At 39.1% G+C, this 25930-nt stretch overlaps 1 protein-coding gene across 1 annotated transcript in view; it reads left to right on the top strand.

Moving 5' to 3' along the window:
* smarca2 (SWI/SNF related, matrix associated, actin dependent regulator of chromatin, subfamily a, member 2) overlaps positions 1 to 25930 on the top strand; it is a 53538-nt gene that overhangs the window by 6692 nt on the left and 20916 nt on the right. The window contains exons 6-25 of the mRNA XM_041998802.1: positions 393 to 645; positions 922 to 1048; positions 1390 to 1563; positions 1722 to 1895; positions 2114 to 2284; positions 4211 to 4261; positions 4894 to 5024; positions 6104 to 6161; positions 7078 to 7175; positions 7536 to 7683; positions 11295 to 11458; positions 13978 to 14044; positions 14173 to 14283; positions 17220 to 17462; positions 18952 to 19065; positions 19981 to 20085; positions 20289 to 20375; positions 20519 to 20565; positions 24762 to 24928; positions 25201 to 25364. Of these exons, the coding sequence (XP_041854736.1) occupies positions 393 to 645; positions 922 to 1048; positions 1390 to 1563; positions 1722 to 1895; positions 2114 to 2284; positions 4211 to 4261; positions 4894 to 5024; positions 6104 to 6161; positions 7078 to 7175; positions 7536 to 7683; positions 11295 to 11458; positions 13978 to 14044; positions 14173 to 14283; positions 17220 to 17462; positions 18952 to 19065; positions 19981 to 20085; positions 20289 to 20375; positions 20519 to 20565; positions 24762 to 24928; positions 25201 to 25364 (2654 nt within the window). The remainder of the gene's footprint in view (positions 1 to 392; positions 646 to 921; positions 1049 to 1389; positions 1564 to 1721; positions 1896 to 2113; positions 2285 to 4210; positions 4262 to 4893; positions 5025 to 6103; positions 6162 to 7077; positions 7176 to 7535; positions 7684 to 11294; positions 11459 to 13977; positions 14045 to 14172; positions 14284 to 17219; positions 17463 to 18951; positions 19066 to 19980; positions 20086 to 20288; positions 20376 to 20518; positions 20566 to 24761; positions 24929 to 25200; positions 25365 to 25930) is intronic.

The raw sequence follows: 25930 nt of genomic DNA, 5'->3' as shown, positions 1-25930 counted from the left end.
CAATATCTCCAGATTTTAGTTTATATACTGTAGATATGCTTTTACACAAGATGGTATAGAGTTCATGTTGCTTTAGAATTATACCGAGGGGGACTCGAGATGTCCATTTCTTCTTTTCTTGACTATAACACAGCCTCAGTTCCACCTTCCTCCCTGTTGCTGCTTACTCCTGTAACAGCAACATGGAGACGGACACAGACAGGAGGCAAGTTGCTAATGCCCAGTGATTTCTGCTCTGTGTTTTTTTCACAAACCTGCAAACAGACAAGTTGATAGGCAACACAAAAACATTCTCTTTCTCAGTTTTGCCATTGCAGAAGAAAAAATGCTTAATTTGAAACACTGATACTGTCAACAGGGTCACATGATTTACAGATTCTTTGCTTCTACAGGTCAGGGTGGTGAAAATCAAGCCAATGCACCAAAGCACCTCACTCCTGTTCCCAGCGGCCGCCCATCCCCTGCACCACCTCCGACATCTGCTGCCCCTTCTGGGCCCATGCCAGGCAGTTCAGCAGCCATCCAGCCTCCAGGCCAGCAGGTGTCCCCTATGCTCCAGATGCAGCAGAAGCAAAACCGGATCACACCCATCCAGAAGCCTCAGGGTTTGGACCCAGTGGGAATCTTGCAGGAGAGAGAATACAGGTACTTATCTCACTGTACGAACTGGTCTCACCATACTGGATGGATGCATTCACTACATTTATGATTAATAAACTTTTTTTTTTTTTACACTATTTTTCTCATGTTTATGGGCTTATTTGCAGGAAACATTTTAAAATACTCCCTTTTTAATTTTTATATTAGAAAAACAATCCACAATCTTGTAGCACTGTAACCTCATGACATGCATTATTTCCATTGTAGTTTTTTTATATTTTGTGTCCTACAATTGAATGATTTTTCTGTAATCTCCCTCAGATTGCAGGCTCGGATTGCGCATCGAATACAGGAACTGGAAAGTCTGCCAGGCTCTTTGCCTCCTGACCTCCGGACTAAAGCTACAGTGGAGCTCAAAGCTCTGCGTCTGCTGAACTTCCAGCGGCAGGTACACAACAGCTGCAATGTTCATGTGACTACATTGATGTAAAAAAAAAAACATACTTAGATTAGATTTCCTGTTGTTTTCCATGATACTGGGTCAAGACACAGACTATAAAAGTGTAGTCCACTTACCATGAATCCACATACTTAATTAATGTAATTTATATAAAACTTTGATTTGTTTAGCATTGTTGTTAAACATGTAAATCAACTTGCTTTTTAATTGAACATTTTAATCCATTAAAAAATCCAGCAGTACTTTAAAAGATAGAATTTAGAAAGGGAACTATATGCAATATTTCAAAACCCTAGAAACTGACTTTAATGTGTGATCTGTTTCTCCAGCTGAGGCAGGACGTGGTGGCATGTATGAGGCGAGACACGACCCTGGAGACGGCCCTCAACTCGAAGGCATACAGACGCAGCAAGCGGCAGACTTTGAGAGAGGCTCGGATGACGGAGAAGCTGGAGAAGCAGCAGAAACTGGAGCAGGAGAAGAAGCGCAGGCAGAAACATCAGGTAATGCACCTCAAGGAGGAGCTGAGATGTGCTTTTACATCAAATGCAGCTCTCTCAGCTGAAGTATTTTCTATTGCATTTGTGTTCAGTTTTAGAAATGTGTTCTATATGCCACAGTGTGACAGTAGTAAAGCTAACGCTGTGACCCTTTTTTTCAGGAATATCTCAACAGTATCCTTCAGCATGCTAAGGACTTCAAAGAGTATCATCGCTCAGTGTCTGGAAAAATTCAGAAACTTACCAGAGCCATCGCCACATGGCACACCAACACAGAACGTGAGCAGAAGAAGGAGACTGAGAGAATTGAGAAGGAGAGGATGAGGAGACTTATGGTAAGGACCTACGTGACAGCATCTGTCACATATTTACCAGCTTTTTCTGTGAAATGACATTTATCAGAGTTGTGATCTTTGTCAGTGGCTATTAGATATTATTCAAGTTGTTGATCTTTGTAATAAGTGTGGCTGTACATAATTATAATGAGTAGATAACTGTCCAAAAAATTAGCTATTCTTTCCCTTCATTAACCTCTTGTCTGTCCCTCAATCAGGCAGAAGATGAGGAAGGCTACCGAAAACTAATTGACCAAAAGAAAGACAAACGTCTGGCCTACTTGCTGCAGCAGACGGATGAGTACGTGGCCAACCTGACCACTCTGGTGTATGAGCACAAAGCTGCTCAAGCAGCCAAGGAGAAGAAGAGGAGGAAGAAGAGAAAGAAGGTAAGAAGAGGAAGCTTAGGTGGTGTTTAATCACAGGATGGGGCTTCACACTGGTAAACGTCAGAAGTGAATTCAGCACTTTCCTGAAAAATGCAGCTTTTCCCTGCATCGGATGCATTTAGCCATGACTCCAGCTGTGCCTCATAAACCCCTTAATCCCAAAGTTATTCTGTTTATCTGAAGCGTTACTGATCAGCAGTGTTTACTGGTCAGGATCGCGTAGCGACCTTAGCATTGAAGGGGTTTCCGTCTCAGTGACATGCTGGGCTGAGGTTACATGTTAACCCACCCACATTTTCTGACTTCCGTCAGAGGCTGAGCTGATCAGTGAAAACCAAGCGACACTCATGACGTCATTGACTCTGATGTCAGCTGTTTGACCAGGTTTGTCTGTAGCCGTGAACTGTGGCACTGCAGTTTAGAAAGTGTGATGATGGAAATAAATTTTAATGACTTTTGCTGAGGTTCTTTTCCTCAGCATTTTCTAGTTTTAAAAAGTGTAACTGACCCTGTCTTTCATCAGGGCGACAGTCAAGGCGACACTTGCAAGGCCTTATGCAGACTTTCGTGTGATCCTTCAAAGTGAGCAATAGTTCTCCAAATTTTTTGAAGCAATTTTTTTAAAGTTTTTTTTTTTTGTGCCACTTAACACTAACTCATGAAACATTCAATGAAAGAAAGATCCCTTACCGTGAGCTGAGGGATGAAGCAGCGTTTTTATCTACACATAACAAATAACTTGGTAAAGAAATATTGTGATAGTATCTTAAAGTAAAAAATAGATTGTGTGGGAATGCATTCTGGATTCATCCATGCTTGTCCATGTGCTCTTAGTATGGACAGGGTAGAGAAAAAATTGATGGCACAAAAAACTCCACGGCACTGTCCTTGAAAAACAGCTGCAATGCCTGTATTTCTATGGCATAGTCAAAGTGACTTAAAACACCAACACGTTTCAGCCCACTGGCCTTCGTCAGGGAGTCAAACAGATTTGATGAGGCTTAAGGTGTCTTCATATGTGGACTTCCACCAAAAGGAATTCCCCACATTTAATGGAACTTTCTGCCAACAACACTCGTATCTCAGATATAAGATAATAACTCACTAATTTTAACATTATTAAGCATCAAGTCACATTGCATTTTCAAACCTCAACACAGACTAAATGGCTAAAATGCTGTGAGGAAAAGCACAGAGAGAGAAAGGTTAAACTTTTGAAATGTCCCGATTACATAAATAAAGAAAGTTTTACTAAGTTGAGTCGCTCTAAATATTCTTAAAGAAGCATTACTGAACTGTGGCAGAATTTTTATGTGAGGCATTCATCACGCATCCTACCTGTACTCTGAATCTTTCCAGTCAGTGAAAGTCAATCTGATGATGACCGTTGCTCTGTCCCTGTCACTCTTTCATTTCTTCTCTTTCGCCAATGATCCCCTCTTGCATGTCTTTGCTGAATCAGCCATGGTGCATATTCAAAACAGCCAGATGATGTGTAGGAGGAAATTCAGCTGTAAAATGATGGAGCGTCTTGAAAAGGAAAAAAAGTGAAGTGATGTTTCTCTGGACGCTGTTGGGCAACAATGGCTCCAGGAGTATACATAGTAAATGTCACTGTGCTACGAGGACAGGTCGATTGAGCTTGTTTAGCTGTGTGCATCCCTGTAATGGCATACTGTTATTGGCTCAGTACTGGAGCAGGAGCATTACTCTGGCTGTTCTTTGCTGGAGAACGATTGTTTCCATCTTCACCATAACTTTAAGAATCCTGGAGAACTATTCCTGGAGATCACATAAATAAATTACAAGAAAGCTAGTCTGACCAGTTAGTTGAATAATAAAGGAGCTCATATAAATAAATTAATGGTTGAACTCTAAAAAAGTGTACCACCTGATTTTAATCTCTGTATGATTTGTTGTGTCTAGAAGGTGGATGGAGATGGTGAAGGCACCAGTGCCATTGGACCTGATGGGGAGGTAAGTTGTTATTTCATGTTCCCACATCCTCTAGGCTCCATGGAGCTTTGTAGTGAATGCCTGCTTATTGATTTGCTGTTTCCAGAGAACAATCTTTCAGAAAACACACTTCCTGGCCAACATCAAGCCAGAAGCAGGTGCAGTATGAGGCAAGAAGCTGAAGGTAGTGGTTAGATACTGAAGAGCATTCCTCCTGGAGTCGGCAGAGACTAAAAATGGCTAAAAGCAGAGACAGCTCATCAGCTGGCCAACTCCAAATGAATATAACTGAAAATTAAACAGTTGCATCTCAAGATGTAAATATTCTGGCTTTGGAGAATATTTAACTTTCAAGCTATTCTTTCATGATTTAATCATAGTATTGCGTGCAACAAAAACCTGAGCTTTACCTCAAAACTCTGACAGTATAGAAAAAAATCAGATTAAAAAAAAAATTCAAAAGCAGCAATTTTCTTTACAGAGCCAGAATGACACTGTGGGTGATCACAGATTGTCATTCACAGTATAGATCTGCAGCAAATCTTGCAGATTTCTTCACGAAACATTATATTATTTGTTTTGTTCTTAAAACTTTAAACAAATATTTGATAACTTCAGCTTTATTTATTTGTCTGTCTCCTTGTGTTTTGTAGCCGATGGATGAGAGCAGCCAAATGAGTGAGCTGCCAGTCAAAGTGATTCAGACGGAGACTGGGAAAGTTTTACAGGGGACAGACGCTCCCAAGTCTAGCCAGCTGGAGGCTTGGCTCGAGATGAACCCCGGGTAAGGAGGCTCATGGCCATTATTCTCTGAAATACAGCCGACATCATAGCCAGCTTGTTTATTGTCTTTTGGAAAGCATGAGTGTGTCTCCAGGTATTCTGCTGCTTATTCTCATCAGTCATGGGAACCCTAACATCCATCTTTTTTCATAAATAACAAGCCACTGTCACTAATGCAGAGTTTCCGCTACATGTAAACGATCGTGGCCCACCGTCATGGCAAAAAAAAAGCCGCCATGCCTTCAGAATTATGATCTTTTTTTCCAGATGTTGCAAATGTAATTTATATTCTATGAATGGATCCACATGAACATAAAGTCTATATTTGTGCACAATTACGGACCATAATAAGAGGGTGAAATTGTACTCAGGAAATACGACACTGCCCTTCAAATAGCTTAATTTTGAAAATCTAACTAATCTCGGCTTCCTGTCTGGTTCTACTGCGGCTGGCTCAAGTGCCAGCAAATAGGTGACAGAGCGGAGTAATTATCATATACTCCATGAGAAGTGAGGCATTGTGCATAATGAACTGACTTAGTTATTTCACATTTAACGTGAAACTTCATCTGTAGCAGGTCGGGGTTGTGCATGCAGCTGTGTCAGTGGTTTTCAATGCCAAATGTGATGCATATATTTTCACACTTTCTCAGCACCTCTATCTAACATGTTTTGTGTCCTGTAATTATAAAAAGTACAGTGGTGCATAAAGAAAAAGAAAACAAAAACATTACAAGAGAAAGCCCTCCTCACAGTTTAAAAACATCCCGGAGGAAACCCTGTATAATCAGAAACAAAATGTAGTTTTTTTTATTTACAAGTAATAATCCCATAAAGGTTATTTAAGTTCGCAATGAAACTCTTAACAAACCAAAATTCCCATGTTCTCGGGCGACTATGATGACCCAGATTTTTTTCCTGAATAACTGTATCTATTCTTGAACATAATGACGTGTGACCCAGAGCTTTCCCAACCAAAATCTGTCAGATGCTGGAAAAAAGTATTTTTATTTATCGACAAACTTTAAACTGTTTGGACGTGTGATTCTCTGTTTTTTTGGGTTCTTTTTGTAAAAACAGGTATGAGGTTGCCCCGCGGTCGGACAGTGAGGAAAGCGGCTCAGAGTTTGAGGAGGAGGTCAGTGACTTTCTTACAATCAAAACTTACTTTCTGAGCAGTTTTCAATCCTTCCCCCTCTCATGCAACTCACCAGTTCAACCAATGCTATTAAATGAGATTTTACTGTTAAAACGCTGCTAGATCACAGATGCCTCCCGAAACTATCACTTATATTGTCGCCAATGTCTCAGGAATGGTAGTGTGTAACTCTGGTTTTGTTAGTATGGTAAGTGAATACTAAATAACTGTAAATAACAAAATAAAACAAACACGCCTGGAGGAAAAAGTGTAAATATGTAAATAGTTTCTGTTGTGTTTTTTTTTTTTTTTTCAACAAATACCAATATTTTTTTTCACCTGAAAGCAAAGACTTGAGAGATGAAAAAAGACTTGGTCACTGTTGAGCTGTGTGTTTTTTCTGCAAGGTACTGGTGGTAATAACTTGTGTTATGTTTGGTTTGCCTTTATGCTGCTGTATCTATTGACCTATTGATAATTTTAGCTTCATAGTCTGACAACAGAGGCTGTCCTGAAATAGATGCTGTCTGCATGTTGAGTGTGTAGTAGTACATACATGTAATATGTACTTATGCATTTATTTGTGCATTGTTGTTTTTATGGAAAGTAAATTGTGTTTACATGTAATGAAATGTGCTATATAAATAAAATTAGCCAAAACTGCCATTTCAACAATCAATGTTCTTCATGTGTTTTTACATTAAAAAACCCAAGCAGTCCAAAAATAGCAAGAAATACCAGTTTAAAGAGTTAATGCATATCTTAGTCAGATTCCTTATGCTTGTAAGAACGTATATCCACCAGAGGGCAGTAGCTGCACACACGATCTCCATCCCAGTTGACTTCTTGTTCAGATTGTGCTGTTATGTCATACAAAGTACTCTCTGTCTTATTTTATCACTTTTTGCCTTATAAGGAAGAAGATGAGGTGGCCAAGGGAGAAACGGAGGAAAAGAAAAAGACTGATGCCAGTGGAGATGCAGTGAACGTGAAGGCTGCCAAGCACATCATCGAGTATGTGTTACTTTCCATTTGTTTTAGTGTGTATGGCCTTTTGTTTTGGTGGCGACTTTCTGTTTGGCCAGACAGTGTATTAAATGTTCAAAGTTAAAAATGGATCAGGAATTTCTTGTTATTTTCCCAGCAGGACTTCACATTTAAATAAAAGTAGGATAAAAAAATATATTAAAGCTGAATTTAGACTTCCTGCTGAGACCAGGAGCTCAGTGCCTCAGTCATCCAGCTGAGCTTCAGGCTCCAGATTCTGCCAAGTCTTAAAGGATTGTTGTCAATTTAAAAAGAAGTGCTGTTCAGCCGCAGCTATGACAGTTTCAAATGCTCTTTCTTTTGTTTGTTGAACATAAACACATCCAGGTCAGCCAAACAAGATGTGGATGATGAATACAGCGTTGCCACTGGGCAGACCAGCTCCCAGTCGTACTATGGAGTGGCCCACGCCGTCATTGAGAGGGTGGAGAAACAATCCTCACTGCTGATCAATGGCACTCTCAAACAGTACCAGGTACACATTCAGACACATTATACTTGTGCTCCCTGCTGTTCTGTAGACTTTTGAAATACTTTTTCTCTGATGTTAGCATTTTTATTTGAAACGTGGATGTTGATTTTTCACTTGAGTCTTTCATATCTCTGAATTTGTCTTTCTCCACAGAACTTATCACAGTTTATTGGCCTATTGGATTAGGATGTTGTTAGTTTTTTTGTCACTTCTCTAAATGATCTGTCCTGTTAAGCTGCATCAAGTCCATAAATGACTGGATGGCCAGGCACTTTCTCAAACTCAATGCTGATAAAACCACGGTCCTTCTCTCTGCTCCATCTGCTTTGGCTCCAAGTCTAATAGAGAATCTTGATTTTGGTTTTTTTGTTTTTTGTGTCCTCTGCAGTGCGACCCACTGTGTGTAGTCTCAGTGTGTCTGTGAGTTAGGGTTTGAGTCTCAATCAACATGTTAATAATTTAGTTTGCTCAGAATAAGCTCAGAAATATTGCCAAGTTGGTGTAACTTGTTACAATTGTTTCTTCACTGGAGATGGAAACAATCATCAGTGCTTGTATTTCCTCCCGTTTAGATTACTGCAGTCCTCTTTTTACATGTCTGAGCAGTTCAGCTCTGAACTGCCTTTAGCCACCAGATATGCAGGAGATCTGACATTATTCCAGTTTTGTTTTCCTTACACAGTCTTTCCATCAGCTTTAGAGTTCTGTATAAAATCTTTTATTCGTTCTCATAGAGCCTTGCATGGTCCGTCTCCTGTGTATGTCAAAGCTGTGCTGCAGCCATGCATCCGCAGCAGGACTCTGGGTTTCCTGGTTGCCCCTCTATCAGGACATCGGACTATAAACATTGGCCTTATCTGGCTAATAATACCTTTTTTCTTTTTAATGATTTTTTTCCATTTTTTAAAATCCTCAAATGTATGTGCATCTGGATCTGAATGTAAAGTTTAGTAATGTGGTTGGTGAGAGCATCCAACACGGGGACTGCAACCCCAGTTTCAAAATGAATGTTTCTGCCAACCTTTCTCTTAATTTACATAATTTACATCTTTTTTCAAACACAGTGAAAGCAAAACAACATTTTAAAGCTTTTTTTTATTGTTTTTAAATCGTGGGGGATGAATTGTACCTAAAGTAATCAATCAACATGACAGTTATTCAACAAAACAAAAAACAGGTGACAGTAATGGATTGCCCATTTTCTGGAATTTTAAATGAATTTTAAAAGCATCAGATGAATGGGCATGGGTCCGTTTCCATTTGACATTAATATACAATTCATTCAAGGTTTGAACAAAAGAGAGAACACACAGTGTCTCTGCTTTGTTTATAAAAAAATACTATTCCTCAGACTGTGTTCAAGTCTTTTGGGATCTATGAACATCCAGTTACAAGTGGACAGCACGTCGTACACGTGGTTACACACAGCGTTACAATCCATTCCCACATGGGTCCTCGTTGACCACTTGATCAGATCTCGGTGACCGACTTTGTGTGCAAATAAACATGTAACATCACACCGTCAGCTGAGCGATAAACAGGCCATCAGCAGGTCGGCTGGTGTTTCTGGAACATTTCCAAACACATTAAGTAACTGAGCCGCACCATTATTCAGACATTAACGTCACAGTTTGTCTCCGTCGCATGTGTTGCTGAATGAGTCACAAGAATTTAAATAAGCTCACTTCTGTAACTGGTTATATGAGAGAAGTAAAGGAGCATGAAATGAAATTTGTCATGTTGTATAGCAGGTCATCATTTCACAGTTTGCATGAAAATATTTCCGATACAATGACTTTAAAACTATAAACTATAGGACCTTTGATGTCAATGTACACAGGCTGCAAAAGCCAACTGTACCGCAAGAAAATGCATGGTTCTGTTTTGCTGAACTGGTGTAAACAAGCTTGTTTAGGTAAAAATCTGAAAAACTCTGGAAGGACAGATCCAGAGATTTGGAGCTTTAGCTGCTTTGTTCCGTCTCTGCAGAGGTTAATATGAAGGATGAGCTGGAGGTTTTTTTGTGAGAAACTCCTGTGAGTTTTCATGCTGATTTTATTAATGTATTTTGGGAAAATCCTGGTGGTAGCTCAGCTGCTTGTTTGGAGCCAAATAAGGTCAGCTTGTGGTCCTATAATGGGTCTCCAGAGTGGATAGGGTTCAGGTTATCACAAGGACATGAAATCTGAATGTAGCCGCATCTTAATGATCAGATCTCAGGCCGTCAAATGGAGCACTGTAATCCAGTCACCTTGGTTGGATGTTGGGGCTACATGTGAACAGTTTAAGGTAGAAAATAATCCACTAAATATTTCTGTTGACTGGTCACCATAATGTCCTGCCAGGGGAAAAAGAAAGAGCCAGATTCAACTTTATGTTATTCTTCATCTACCTTTTGATTAGCAGTGTAAAATATGCAAAGTTAAACGAATTCAGTCTTCTCTTTGTTATGATGTCCCATTTGTGACTCGTATCGACTTTACAAAGGTGTTAATAAGTGTTGGTGACAAATAACTTCATCTGTCCTTGTTGGTTCTCACTTAGCAGAGCTTTGGCTGTCACCTAGGTGTGTTTATAGGTAGAGTGTGTGGGATCAAACAGATTTGCTGCTAGCCAAAGGGCTGTTTAATTATGTACCGACAAGCTTAAAGACAACTGTCTACTCATACTGACACAACCACCTTCAATGTGACTCTGAGCTTCTGTGGTGCAGATTGCTGTGTGAGACAGCCTGATTAATAAAGATGGGGAACGCCGTTGGGTGCCATTAACATTTTTTTCCCTTCCAATCAGGTGACCATCTGAGCATCCCTCTGGTTAATTATGCGCCAGACTAAATGAGATCCAGTGCTGCTCCTTTGGACTGTCAGCTGTACAATAATTGGATTACTTGACTAAAGTTTGAGCATCAATCTGTTTAACAAACTGGAATTGTCAAAGAAATGACAGAAGCTCAACTTTTCTGCATGCCAGTATATTTAATTTGGCCACAGTCTGCCATTTTCTTCTGGAAATAACTGGTAACATGTAGAGAAGTAACACGCAGTCCACAGTTGTCTTCCTTCTTCGCTGCCACTGCCCCCCAGTCCTTTTCTGTTCTTTCAACCTCTTATTCGATTCCTTTGCACAGACAAGGTGACAGTTATTTCTGCATTATACTAAAAAAGTCATTGGCAGTAAGATCAAACAACTCAAGCAGCTTGTTTCCATTTAAATTTCTATGAAGGGGAAAAGCAGAAGAAACATATTTAGATTTGACTGATTTTTTTTGTTGTAGCAAGAAGTGAGCAAAGATTTGACCAGAAAGAGCAGATCATGTCACATGCATGTTTTGGCTGCTAATGCTTCCTGAAGAGCTTTGTTATTTTCTTTTCATCTTTTGATTGTCAGGTTTGTTCTTTGAAGCACAGTAAACTTTGTCCACTTCAAGTATTTAGTCTCTTTGATATGGAGTTAGACCTGCAGCATGTAATTCTCCTCTATATGGCAAGTCACTGATCTGAGTTTTCCCTCTCTTGATCTGTTCACGCTGTTCCTCTTTTGTATAAACAGGAGAGGAAGTACAAGCGGCGTCTTCTTTGATAAAATATGTCTTTAATTCTCTTGTGTTGTAGATCCAAGGGTTGGAGTGGATGGTGTCGCTGTACAATAACAATCTGAACGGTATCCTGGCTGATGAAATGGGACTTGGGAAAACCATCCAAACCATCGCCCTCATCACCTACCTGATGGAACATAAGAGGCTCAACGGCCCTTATCTCATCATCGTTCCTCTCTCGTCAGTACTCCTCAGCTGCGCACTCATCATGACTTTTGTAGTGCAGGACAGGCTCACATGTTTTTGGCATGGAGCTTATCAGCAGAGTGTTGAAAATGACTTAAGATGATCAAACTGTAATTCCGGTGAAGTCGGGATATCCTGTTTTGATGTATTTGCAAATGTTTTTTTTTTTTTTTTTTTTTAATTTAATTTTTTTTTAAATTTATTTTGTCATTTTGCTCACAAGCAACGCAACATTTTGGAATCTGAAAAGACGAATTCTTTAAAACCTTTCAAACCTTTAAAACCTAAATTCTTTAAGTCCAAAAGAATAATCGTAAAACGGCACCATGCCATGAAACATTCTGCAACATTCCAACAGCGTAGCATTTAGTGCGTTCCACTTGTCTCGTAATTCTGAGCGCTCGATAGTAGGTGACCTCGTTACCATGGAGATTGCGATCCTGCTCAAGTTCTAGTTTATTTCTGTTGCACATTTACTACAAACCCCAGTTGCCTGAAGAGCTGAACAATAAAACACCTACACAGTAAACAATGAAATCATTAAAAACAAACAAAATAAAGAAAACATTACATTAGGCTGAAATAATTAAAAAAAAACCTTTCAAGCTCAACTATGTTCAAAAGCCAGTGCAAAGAAGTGGACTGAAAACCTACTCAGGAAAAAATAAATTGACGCCTCCAAAGCACCTCATTTCTACAATTATGTTGTATAAAACTAGAAATCCCAAACCAATTGTAAAAATATGCACCATGAGAACACCAGACAATGTTGGTGATAAACATACATATTAACATGACCTTTCACGAATAACCTCACTAGGAACGTAATTACCTGCTGTTCACGCGAGAAACTTACAGGACAGAAAACGCATAGAAACACAATTCATAGTACTAGACTGGCCTACTTGCTGTACACACTCGTCTCTAACTGAAAAAGCGTGGTGAGTTTTGAAGTGCAGAATACGGCGAACATCGAGCAAGATTGGGAAAGAATCCCACTTTCAAAGCTTCAACAATTTGTGTCCTCAGGTCCTAAATGCTTACAGGAAGTCCTGCACCTCTTCCAGCTGTTTCCCAACATTTCACAGACATTAAATTTAAAATGATTTAACAAACTTTATCAGAGTTGTAATATTAAATATTGGCAGTCTTTGTAGTTTATAGTGTAGAGAATATATGTTGACAGCAGTTTGCAGATGATTGGATTTTCTTTTTATTTACGTTTTGAACAGTGCCTCAACTTGATTGGATGTTTGTAGATGAAAATATGCTGACCTTAATAGCCTAAATCACAATGGCTGTAATGGGAACCCGGAGAGTCGTCCCTTTGCTGATTGAGACATTGTTCCACCTGTTTACTGGAATTTTAGTCTTTAATCTTGAGCCACATCACCCACATGTGTGCGACATCCTCATTAGCTTTGTGCACAGGATAAGTGATGCAGTGAGGTTCTCACAAACCAGACCATCAGCATACAAAATCGTTGTTAATCAAGGTTGCCATTCACCTATAGTGCAAAGCACAAAGGCTTCTATATGCTGACATGTAAGAAAAGGCTTTAGACAAATCTTTAGTGAATTAAGCTGTTAGTCGAAAGCATTAGAAGGCATTCATTCATTCAGATTTACATAATGGGATTGTGATTATCCTCACTGGTTTCTCACCATTAATCCCTTCAGATTCTTCAAACACCTTCAGGAACGACTTTTCCAGCCTTCGGTCAAAGCAGCAGGGACATTGTTTCCGAGCTCAGTCAGGACGCAGTTGTTCGGTGGCTGAATTTTAAACCCACTCAAACCCATTTTTCTCAGCTTCTGTAAACACAGAAGATGAAAGCAAACCTGGGCGCTCATACACCGGAGGAGAATTCAGAAAGAAAATGTATCTTGTAATTACACATTTCACCTCATTATTATTCCTTTAAAGTGATGATTTCTAACTGTGGGTGTTAGAAGATCAGGACGAACAGTGGTTTTGTTTTTAGCGGTAAGCATTTTTTTCTGATTACCGAGGGGAGCGGATCTTTTTGAAGTTAAAATGGCACCATGGAGGCTTAAATCTGAGCTCAAGGCCAGACTGTTAAATATGCTTGTCAGTATGCAAAGTGAACAAATGTGGAGCAAAACCTAAAAGTCACTTTTTTTCCAACTTTATGGTAGTCTGTGTGGTGGGGGGATTTTAAATAAAGCCTCCTCTTAGAAACTCTCATTGTCAGCTGCAGTCTTTGGAAAAGCAGCACACTTCAACACTGCAGGGCCTGTTTCCTTCGATGTTTGCTCCGTAGATCATGTCTGAACCTTGATAAAAGACTTCATTAAGTCTTAGGACTCTTAATGCATCTTGAACAGCTCTCCTGTCCATGTGTTTGTGTATAGCAACTTAAAAGGACTACTAGACTAATTAAAGCTGTAGTCTTGGAAGTGTCTTGTATTCTTCTGCCTTTAGTTCACTTTTCTTAGAAGACCCCTTTTTTGTCTAATAACTGCTAATAATTAATTTTTTTGGTTCCCAGGACTTTATCTAATTGGGTCTATGAACTTGACAAGTGGGCACCTTCTGTGGTTAAAATTGCCTACAAGGTATTAAAAGTTTTCTATTTATGTTTATAAATAGTTATGTTTATTTTTGTTTGTTAAATATAAAACATTCAGAGTTCATGTAGTTTGTCACAAAGAAATTGTCTTTCGTCTGTCTCTGCCATTATAAGGGTACTCCTGCTCTGCGTCGCGGCCTTGTGCCTCAGCTCCGCAGCGGGAAGTTCAACGTCCTGCTGACCACCTATGAATACATCATCAAGGACAAGCACATACTGGCTAAGGTAAGAGATCAAAGCTCTGTCCCCCTCTGCAAGGTTCACACTCTCCAACTTGCACCCTATTGCTACATCTCCCTTCACACATCTTCTGTAATTAGGCTTCCTCGTAGTTTTATTACTATTTATTTTTTTATTATTTTTTAAATAAATACAGTTTTTATTTAGGCAGGAGAGCAAAGGTAAGACACGTTTTTTGACTTTTACAAACATAAAGCATAAATTGGGTCTTCTTCTGCCTCTGGTTCGGTGAATCTTGGTCATAGTGAGATGAAACTTCCAGCTGTGGAATCTGTAAAATTTGAGCTTTCAGTAGAGGAGTCGTTTGTCCGTGTTCATGCGTCATATTTTTCGGACTTTGCGTACCTGGTCTTTTAGTTATTGTTGTCTTAACTGTGTTTGGTTGTGATAGAAATGGTTTTGCTGAGCTGGTAGCTGAGATTCTGGACTTTCTGTGGATACCACACATGTTTATAGTTACATTTACAGACCTGATGTTACACCCGAAAACGAGATGTTAACCCCTTAACTCCCGGTAGCGGAGGATAGCAGAGGTGAAGCTAAACAGTCAAGCTAAGAATGAAAGGTTGGAGAAATTATATCCAGAAATCTGGATAATGAAGCAGTGAAGGTGCATGGATGGAAGTTATTGTGCATATTGTGAATATTTCTCTCTCCTCACCATCTAGAAGCTGTGAGATTCTCATCCTGCTTTCTGTCTGTTCACCTGATGCTGATATTCATCACATATTGTTCCTTCTGTGTTTAGAAGGAAGCAGCTTCACAGCTTTAAATTCATCCTGCTGACTTTTTACCTTTTAGTTAGTAAATCCTGAACATTTCATCCTTCTTTCTCATAAATATGTGATTTTATAAATATATATGAAGAAATATTTTAACTGTTGCTGTTTAAAGAGAAAACTGCTGTTAAACCTGTTTATGTGTTTAATGCAGGAGTCTGCAGCCTTTCCAATCCAAAGAGCCATTTTTCCCTCAGCCAGCTAAATAAAAGTCGTTTAGAGACGCAAATGTTACGAGACCTTTTCAAAAAGGCAACTAAATATATATTTTTAATGAAGAGCCACCATAGGATATTTGTTATTTTTAAATATATATATATGTATATATATTAGGGCTGGGCGATTAATCAAATTTTGATCACAATTACAATCTGGGTTTTCAGCGATCATAAAAATCCGATTATTTTTGTCCTTCGCCGTTTCCTCTTGTGCCGTTTCCAGTTGCAAATTGAGCGCCACTGGTATTGTAGTGCTCTGGTGCAGACTCCTCCCACAGCCCCGTCTGCTTTGATTTTATTCAGTGCGATGAGGCGAAAATCGCTGCCCTCCTCCAGCCAAGCGACAGGCGACATTCGTGCATGTGAAATGTTACGCTCGTTCACGCAGACATGCACACGGGGGCTTGTGACACGACACAAGAAAACAGAGAAATGTTAAATTTTTGTGAGTCGTGACTAAATAATCCACCAGCTTCCAGAGACACACAGCAACAACAGATGTTATAAACAAACAGAACTTTTTTCTCAGTTAACACAGTGAACAACCCGCGATTTAAGAAACTCATCAACACGTTGGACAAACGGCGTCACTGTCATCTCGTCTCCATTTTAGTGGAGTGTCTCCCTGCCCTGTATGAGTGTGTGAGGGTGTTGTGAAGTCCAATGTTTCACCACCCCTACGAACCTGTGGTCAAGCCGCACCATAGAGCTGTATATAAATGTTGCGCTTCATTTTATTGGCGCGAATTTCAACGTGAAAACAAAATGTCTCCAGACTCAGTTTTTCCAGATCACACCTGGCAGAACAAAGCTGCTGGTCTGAGACAAACAATAGCTACAGGGACCTGGTGGAAAGAAACTAGTCTGTATTACCACAGACAACACTTCAAATGTCACACTGACCCCCCCATCGCTCTTTTTCTAATCGTGTTAAATAATCGAGATCTCAATTTCAATCAAAATAATTGTGATTATCATTTTTCCCATAATCGTGCAGCCCTAATATATATATATATATATATATATATATATATATATATATATATATATATATATATATATATACACATGTATATATATATATACACATGTATATATATATATATATATATACACATGTATATGTATGTATGGATATATATTACAGTCATGTAATTAAAGTTTGAATGATTCATAATAATCAAATAAACTTTGTCAGATTCAGCAAATAATCATCCGGCTGCCTGTGGTGTGTGTGTGTGTTTTGAGAACATCATGTAAAGAATAAAAGCAGAAAGTGCCTCGGAGTGGTCCGCAGAGCTATTCCAAACAACCGGTAACAGCGGGAGTCACTTTATGCTGAGGACAGCTATTTGAATCCTGACACATTTCCCAGGAGAATGAATTTAGATTTTCCAAGCAATGCTCTTTCGCATGTTTCTTGTAGTGACTGACTATAAGTTGTTGCTGCTACTTTTCCTTATGATTCTCCCTGCAGAAGTTGATTCACGTAGACGTAAAAACAGAAAGTTTTAATATAAGTGAGATTAATTGTGTACTGCTAGAAAACTTTAACTATGTTTATAGCTCTCTGTCTTCTCTGTAGTCACTGGAGTTTGTGAGAAGATGTTTGCTTAGTCTGTTTTTTTTAAATGGTCTCAAAAAGTGGAGCTTTCTGTCTGCCCTACTTTGAACCCATTTAACATTTTCTTAAAAGACAAATTAATTGTCATAGGAAGGTTTTTATGGGAGACATAATGAAAGGCAAAAATAAACAAAAACTCTGGATAAAACTTAGAAAGCCCCTCAGTGCCTTGAGGCTACAAAACAATTAGTATTTTCTATTTCTTTTCTATGCGACAGTTTATGAGCCTATTTCTAGTAATAATATTTTGAATGATAATTTGATCGTGGGGGGTTTTATTTGGTTTTCCTCCACTTACAGATTCGTTGGAAGTATATGATTGTGGATGAAGGCCATCGCATGAAGAACCACCACTGTAAGCTGACCCAGGTTTTGAACACCCACTATGTGGCCCCTCGTCGGCTCCTCCTCACCGGTACCCCGCTGCAGAACAAGCTGCCTGAGCTGTGGGCTCTGCTCAACTTCCTCCTGCCCACCATCTTCAAGAGCTGCAGCACCTTCGAGCAGTGGTTCAATGCACCCTTCGCCATGACAGGAGAGAGGGTAACTACTGGAACAAGAGGAATTTACTAGTCTTATACCAGTATTTACATTTGACTGCATCATTATTTCAGTCTATTAGTGGATTTGGAAATGTTTAATTATCTTATTTAATTAGCTCTAGTTAGCTTTTAGATTAGCCTTGGTATTATTTGTGTGTCTCGTTTTGTTTGAGTACCAGAATCACAGCAACTACAAAAACAACACAAACAACATTTTTTCCTCGAGGTTAATTAGAACAATCACACTAAAGCTTCATTTTATCACCAGAAGCTTCAGAAGGGCGATTGGGGGTCTTGAAAGGGTTTGATCCATGTCTTAGTGGTGAGAGCTCCATCACTGGTTCAGCACAAATCAATCCACTCAATGTTCATAAAGAATAGTTACTCCTGATTAAAGATTAAAGTCACTCATGGTGTGTAACTCCAGCATATGCACATACAGTCAGTGACAGCACCTTCCCTCCACCAAACGTAAGTCTAAAAGTGTGAGCTGGAAGACGCTGATGTGTTGCCAGATCTGTAGCGCTGCCCCATTTCAACTCCACTTTCCACATAATGAATCAGTTTATTCCTTTCAAATTATGTAAATTACTCGAGTTTCCTCAACAAAGGCAGAACAGTTTGCTGCTGCCAGTCTGACGCTAATGCATCACAGCAGGCCTTTTTGTAAGGTTTCTTTGCCCAGAGTGGGCTCACTTTTGCTCGCCTTTTATAGGGAAAGCTCAGCTTACGTCACTGGGGTTTTGGCTGCCATGTTGGAGGAATACTACTATTGTTTCTATCTACTTTCTCACTTGTAAGTTTTATGAAAACCGTGCTAGAAACTTACCACTCTAAGCTCACAAGAGAAGTCCAAAGTCACTGCAATGCAAAAATAGCATTAATTAATAAATTGCATAACAGTGAAGGAAGTTCAAATTTAGACGTGTCTCAGACCTTTCAGACTTATATATTTTTCTGACTCGTTTTGATGGCACAGTAACATTTATTGTAGATGCTTTTGGAGCCGTCGTTGCCCGGAGGCTCCTGAGGCCGAGGAACCGAACTTCACAACGTTTGCTTTGGGGGATGCTGCATCACTTTACTGCTTAGTTTAGTTTTATGCACCACTTCACATGCCAAGAACTGGATATCAGCACACTGGCTGTTTTGAACTCCCATTATGGCTGAATCCTCAGAGAAAAGCTAGATGGCATTATTGGAGGAAAAAAAAAAAGGCATAGAGCAAGAGATGAGACAAGTTAACATCAGACTGACTTTCTTTGACTTTAGAGAGCTCAGAGTACAGATAGCATGCAAGGTTTAGCCGTTATTAGCAGGTGATTCACTGAGAAAACCTGCCAAAGTTCACTAGTGCTTCTTTAATTGGTTCTAAATCAGTGGAAATCTGAGGAACATCTGGCCATCTCATAGCCTTCCTCCGAACCCACCAGTCTTTGAAGGTACCATCACTGTCATCATCATGATCATATGTCCTCTGACTTGTTTAGGTTGACCTCAATGAGGAGGAGACCATCCTGATTATTCGCCGTTTGCATAAGGTGCTCCGGCCTTTCCTGCTTCGCAGACTGAAGAAGGAAGTGGAGTCTCAGCTGCCAGAGAAGGTGAGAATGAAGCCTCATTTTCTTTACTATGGAATGATTACAGGTGCAGAGTTTCCACCATAGTTTTACCAAAATAAATTCTAGGTATGGATGCATGGATGTCTTTTATCCAGCTAATTTTACAATCACGTACCATCAATTCAGGTCTTTATATTGATTTTGGCCTAAAATTTTAAAACAAGTGGAAAAAGCGTATAATTCTTGTCAGGTGACTGGTTCACTGTTTTCATGAGTAAGCCAGTCCCTTTAAAACCATTCAGATCAGTACAACAGAGCAGGGGAAATCAAATGGCAGTTGAAGCCGTTCGAGAGATATGCAGAAACATACTTTTTTGTCTTTATTTCGATGATGAGCTGCTCCCTGAGTGATGCAGCTGTCATTTTTTACTTTTCTCCTATTAAAACTATCTTTAACTTCCGTGTTTTCCCTACAAACTCCTAGCTTGGAGGCTCGCGTGAGCTGACTTACCTTATAAACGCTCTTCAAATGGCACTCTTACCGACCTTGAATACTATTATTCTTCAGAGAGTTGCTGCAGCTGTCAGGCTGTTGCTGCTCAAATGAGCAACATTTCAGCTGTATGTGTTAATTAGGAGCAGTGATGGGGTCACCGAGCCAGAGCGCCACATTTATGTGGAAATAAGAGACGTTTCCCACATGAACAAGAAGTACCCACCACTCTGTAAGACTGGTTTAAATAGAATTGATTTAAGTCCTCAGAGAATGTTTAGAAAGACTTGTATACCATAAGGTTACTTTCTTCTTCACTTGTTTTATATTTTCATTTTAGTGATTTATATTATTTTGTTACCTCAGAGCTGGGACCGTGATATTAAATGTGCTGCCAGCACAGAAAAAAACTCCTACAGAGACACAGACTCCTACAGAAGATTTCTTTCTTGTCATCCTTGCAGGTGGAGTATGTCATAAAATGTGACATGTCTGCAATACAGAAAGTTCTGTACCGCCACATGCAGAAAGGCATCCTCCTAACAGACGGCTCAGAGAAAGACAAGAAGGTAGAAATCACAGAGACTTCTTGGGTCTCGTTGTGTGTATTTGTTTTATCTGTGTGTCAGGCTCTCTGAGCTGTTTGTCTGAGACCATGTTGATATTTGACAGTTTTCTGTCTTCTGTGTCCTCAGAACAAAACATGAATGGAATTGCTCATTTGAGAGGGAATTTTTGTTAATATCTCTAATCTCTATAAAAATTTCCCCAGGGTAAAGGAGGTGCTAAGACTCTAATGAACACCATCATGCAGCTGAAGAAGATATGTAACCATCCATACATGTTCCAGCACATTGAGGTGTGTAGCACTGAGAGAAAAAACATTTTTATCTGTATCTGCTAATGCGCGATTGTCTCATTCGTATATTACTTTCATCAAAAATACCTAGTCTTTGAATTTTTCCAAATATTTTGGACAATTAATTATGGTGTTTAATCCAGGAATCTTTTGCGGAGCACTTGGGCTATCCTAACGGCATCATCAGTGGGTAAGCTGCACGAACACGCCTCATCTCACTGAGCATCTTTAGTCAAGTTACAGTTACTTCTATAGAACATTTATAAAGTTGCCACATTTACTAAAAATCTATAAAAAAATACCAACTGACATCAAGGTGATTAAATATAAAACCAGTAAAAACAACAAATGTAAGCAAAGGGATAAAAGAAAAAAAGACATGGAAGCAAATTCTAAAATTTAGATCCCACCTGATGAAAGCCACAGTCTGGTCAGAAACAGTGTGGGTGGTGCGTAAGTGGACGGGCAGATTTTTTACATAAATTTGAAGCATCCACAGAAAAAACTAGATAATCTTTGAATTTTGGAAGATCTGAGAGAAAATGGTTGGCTGATTGTAGCAGACTGCAGGGGTGTGGATGTTCATAAAATCTGCTAAATAAGGTGAAGCCAGTAACACATATATATCTCATCAGTGTTCCCTTTGCCTCCAGAAGTCTTCAAATAGACCTTGTGGTTGCAGAGATACTCATTTATTTATAGGTTTGCAATTTTTGAGCACTTAAAAAAGATTTGAGACTTAAAAAATACGCACCAGGCTCAAAAGGTTAAAAACTGAGTATCACCACTAATTTTTCTTTCAAAAAGAGCTGATTCAGATTTTGATTAAATTCAATTCGATATTGATTCCTTTACAGATATTGGTGTAAAACCAATTTTTCTGAACAGTAAAAACGTTCTCAGATAACTATTTTTATAAAACACTGAGCTCGTTTACGTGACCATCAAAATGAGATTACTGTTACAGGCTGATCTGCTGCGCTTACACGCACTTCTAAAATATGATAATTAAATAATCGTCTACATTTATGGATCATTATCAGATTTATTTTGGAGTACATTTGTGCGTGATGACGTCACTTTCTGTGATTTTTTTGGTGTTTGTTGATCATAGCATTGGTTCTGATCATAGTTGATCAGTCTTGGCGTTAGCTGTTAATGTGGGAGGTAAAAAACTGCCGAATAGTTTAGAGGTGAATAGTGAAGGGAAAACTCTCAGTTTAGCATTATCTCATTATCTCACCAAGAGAGGATGAATTTTAGCACATACACAGCTGCTTTGGCACAGCTGTGATTAACAATTCTGAATAAATATTGGATTATATAAATATGAGTCACCTTTGCAGTGGACTGACATGTACGACGACCTCCTGGAGAGAAAGTTAGAAGAATGTCAGACATAGTTCTGCCAGTAACCATGACCATCCCATGCATGTATACTGGGACAAAGACAATGGTTCAGTTAACTAGCCAAGTCAAACCATAAGCACTAAGTGACTTTATATCATCCAATCTAACACACACACACACATATATATATAAATATATATATATATATATATATATATATATATATATATATATATAATAGAATATAGAATAGAATAGAAATACTTTATTAATCCCTTTGGAGAGTCCTAAGGGAAATTTGGGTACCAGCAGCAATACAACACCAACAGTAAAGCAGGACAAGCACAAGACACAATATATACAGGTACAAAGCAAAATAGAGGCAACAAGGTACAAGAAAAGCACAAACAGAATGCAATAAATAACAATAAGATAAGTTAAATAAAACAATATAAACAAGCATTGCACACAGTAGAGGTGGTACAGATTCCCAGTTCACTATTGCACGTATAAGTTATTGCAACTGTTTGTATGGGTTATTGTGCATGTGTTGTATCAGGCGGACTGCACACCTCCCTCTCCCCCCTCCTTCTCCCCCTCCTGCCTAATGCAGAGCTGTACAGTTTGATGGCTCGGGGGACAAAGGAGTCTCTGAGCCGGTTGGTCCTACTCTTGGGGAGGAGCAGCCTGTTACTGGTCAGGCTTCTCTGTGCACTGATGACAGTGTGCAGAGGGTGACTGGCATCATTCACAATAGCCAGTAGTTTTTTTAGTGTTCTCCTCTCTGCCACTGTCACCAGGGAGTCCAGCTTCATGCCAACCACAGAGCCTGCCCGCCTGATGAGTTTTTCCAGCCTGTTAGCACACCTTTTGGTCATGTTACCCCCCCAGCAGACAACAGCATAAAAAAGCGTACTAGCCACCACAGACTGATAGAACATCCACAGGAGTTTCCTGCAGATGTTAAAAGATCCCAGTCTTTCGCAGGAAGTACAGGCGGCTTTGGCCCTTCTTGTACAGGTGATCTGTACAGCATGTCCAGTTCACCTTGTTATTCAGCCACAACCCGAGGTACCTGTAGTTGTCTACAATCTCCACCTTGTCGTCCCTGATGGTCACTGGACGTGGTTGTGGGCTGGACTTCCTGAAGTCAATAACCAGCTCCTTAGTCTTTGAGGTGTTAAGCTGGAGATGGTTCATCTGACTCCAGGAGACAAAGTCACTGACCAGATTCCTGTACTCGTCCCCTCCATCATCCCTGATACACCCCACGATGGCTGTGTCATCTGCAAACTTCTGGATGTGACACAGCTCTGAGTTGTAACAGATATATATATATATATATATATATATATATATATATATATATATATATATATATATGTGTGTGTATATATATATATATATGTGTGTGTGTATATATATATATATATATATATATATATATATATGTGTGTGTATATATATATATATATATATATATATATATATATGTGTGTGTATATATATATATATATATATATATATATGTGTGTGTATATATATATATATATATATATATATGTATATGTATACATGTATCAGAAGTGCTGACCTCCACATTCAAAACAGAACTAAAGCAACATCAGTGATTAACATGTACAGCTTACAAAGTCTAGTTACCAGTGATTGAAGCTCACATAAATGATCAGTTCCTACAAGAACCATGTTATTGTAGAGGATATATGAGCTCATTATAGCAGCTCAATTGAGGGCGTTCTTTAATGTTTTTAATGTTTTCTTAGTTTGCTTTTATAAAAAGCTTAAAATAATGTTGTTAATGAGCAGTGATGGGAATAACGGAGTTAAAATAAACGCCGTTACTAACGCCGTTGCCTTTTTTAGTAACGAGTAATCTAATTAATTACTTTTTCTATCGTTACAACGCCGTTACCATTACCAAAATGCCGTTACTACAAGTTACTGAGTGAAGCTACGAAGTGGTCGTCCCACTTGGTTTAACGCTAGCTTGGCTCACAGACACAGGAGCTCCAAATGTGTGTGTGTTTTCCCCTGTAGTGAAAACAGGGGTAAGCGATTAAGTAATGATGATTGGAGGAAAATTTTATAAGCCAATCAGAGACACCAGGTGGGCGGATGTTTACACACAAACCCAGCACATAGAAGCACACACACAAAAAATCAGAGATGGCGAGTCCGGAGTCTCAGGGAAAGACGGCGTTTTCGAGGTGGAAATGATGAAGAAAATTCTTGAAGTACAGTTGTACCAGTTGTGGTCTTTTGAGGTGCAATAAATATTAAAACCTCTGTTCAGGTACCAGTCTTTGCTGTTCTACTCTATGCACCTGGCCTGTGAAACCTGTTCTGAAAAAAATCAAACTTCTTTGACATTTTTAAACTTCAAAAAAGTAATGAAATAGTTACTTTCCCTGGTAACTAGTTATTTTTATAGTGGAGTAACTCAGTTACTAACTCAGTTACTTTTTGGGAGAAGTAACTAGTAACTGTAACTAATTACTTTTTCAAAGTAACGTGCCCAACACTGTTAATGAGTAACAGACATGTGATTTGTAGATGGTGGCTTTAAGTATCAGAGCAGCAAAAGACAAAGAGTTAAATAAATTATTATGCTGGATACTTTCTGAAATTAAATTGTCTATATCAAAGGGAAAAGTAACCCGCACAAAAACATGTTTCACATTAGTTGTTTGGGTACATTTCCTCCTGCTGAGCAAATGGAGCGATTAGAGCGGAGATGCAGGACTGAATAAACATTAATACATACACTGTTCTAATAGCTTCTTCTTATTAAGCTGTTCCATACTGCAGACACAAAGTTTCACATAAGTAATATAAAAAGAGCTACATCTACCAGAATCAGTGTTGAATATAAAAATGAAGACATGGCATCATGATGTTATTTCTCCCTCCAGGCTGATTCGCTCCTGTCAGTTTAAGATTCCACAGAGGCTGTAATTAATACCAGTTGTCAAGGAGAATTTACAATGAATTTTAAACATCTTCATCTCCACTTAGGCCTGATCTGTATCGAGCCTCTGGGAAGTTTGAGCTCCTGGATCGCATCCTGCCCAAGCTCCAGGCCACCAGCCACAGAGTCCTGCTGTTCTGCCAGATGACCACGCTCATGACAATCATGGAGGACTACTTCGGCTACCGCAACTTTCAGTATTTACGTCTCGATGGTAAGATGGTTGGAAATGGATTATTATTGGAGCTGGTGTCTATTGGGGAAAGAAGCTCCTTTTTTTTCTCTAATGGTTGGAATTGTTTGTTCGAACATTGGACCATAGTCATTCAGAATTTGACTGAATTCCTCTTATTTCCATTTTGAAAGTCAAATAATAAAAATTCAGTCCTGTTATTGATGTAGCTGAGCTCAGTTTGACAAATAATAATGTACGATTTAATATTGCTTGTGTTATATGGTAAACAATTAGAGGATTTATTGTTTCAGGAACCACCAAGTCTGAGGATCGAGCTGCGCTGTTGAAGAAATTTAATGAGGAGGGATCTCAGTACTTTATCTTCCTCCTCAGTACCAGAGCCGGTGGCCTCGGCCTCAACCTGCAGGCTGCCGACACCGTCGTCATCTTTGACAGTGACTGGAACCCGCACCAGGTACATCCATCATTTTTTCTTATTCATAACCTGTGAGGACAATGTCCTTTATAATAATCTAGCACACAATTTCCTTTCATGTAAAGGTTTCTTTCCAAGTAAGCCTTGCTGACAGCCTAAAAAAAGGATTTCAACACTCAGCTTGATGTTAAATATCTCATTTTCCCTGTGCTGATGATGTCATACCATATGGTCCAGTACCACGTGCATCTACTCATACTCTGTATTCATAAAAGTGTTCCGATACTACAGAACCCGATACCAATGTGAAAAAACCTAGGCCTGTCAAACTTAGCACGTTAACGTGAAGAGATTAATCTGTGGAGTTAACGAGTTAAATCATAACGCATTAACACACTCATGCTATACTAGAATCTAAATTTGGGATTATCTTGGCGACAGCAGCAGGTTTTGAGTGTCTTTTCACAGCTGTGAAAATAATCCACCGAAGATCATTTAATCTTTCCTATTATTGAAGATTCTCACATGTAAGTACCTGGTTTGACAAAAATGAGGTGTCAGGAGGGAAGCAGAGTATTATAACTGCATGTTTAGTCTCAAAACTT

This window comes from Melanotaenia boesemani, chromosome 11 (genome assembly GCF_017639745.1).
Source record: "Melanotaenia boesemani isolate fMelBoe1 chromosome 11, fMelBoe1.pri, whole genome shotgun sequence".
Classification (NCBI taxonomy): domain Eukaryota; kingdom Metazoa; phylum Chordata; class Actinopteri; order Atheriniformes; family Melanotaeniidae; genus Melanotaenia; species Melanotaenia boesemani.
This window is presented reverse-complemented; position numbering and strand designations above follow the sequence as displayed.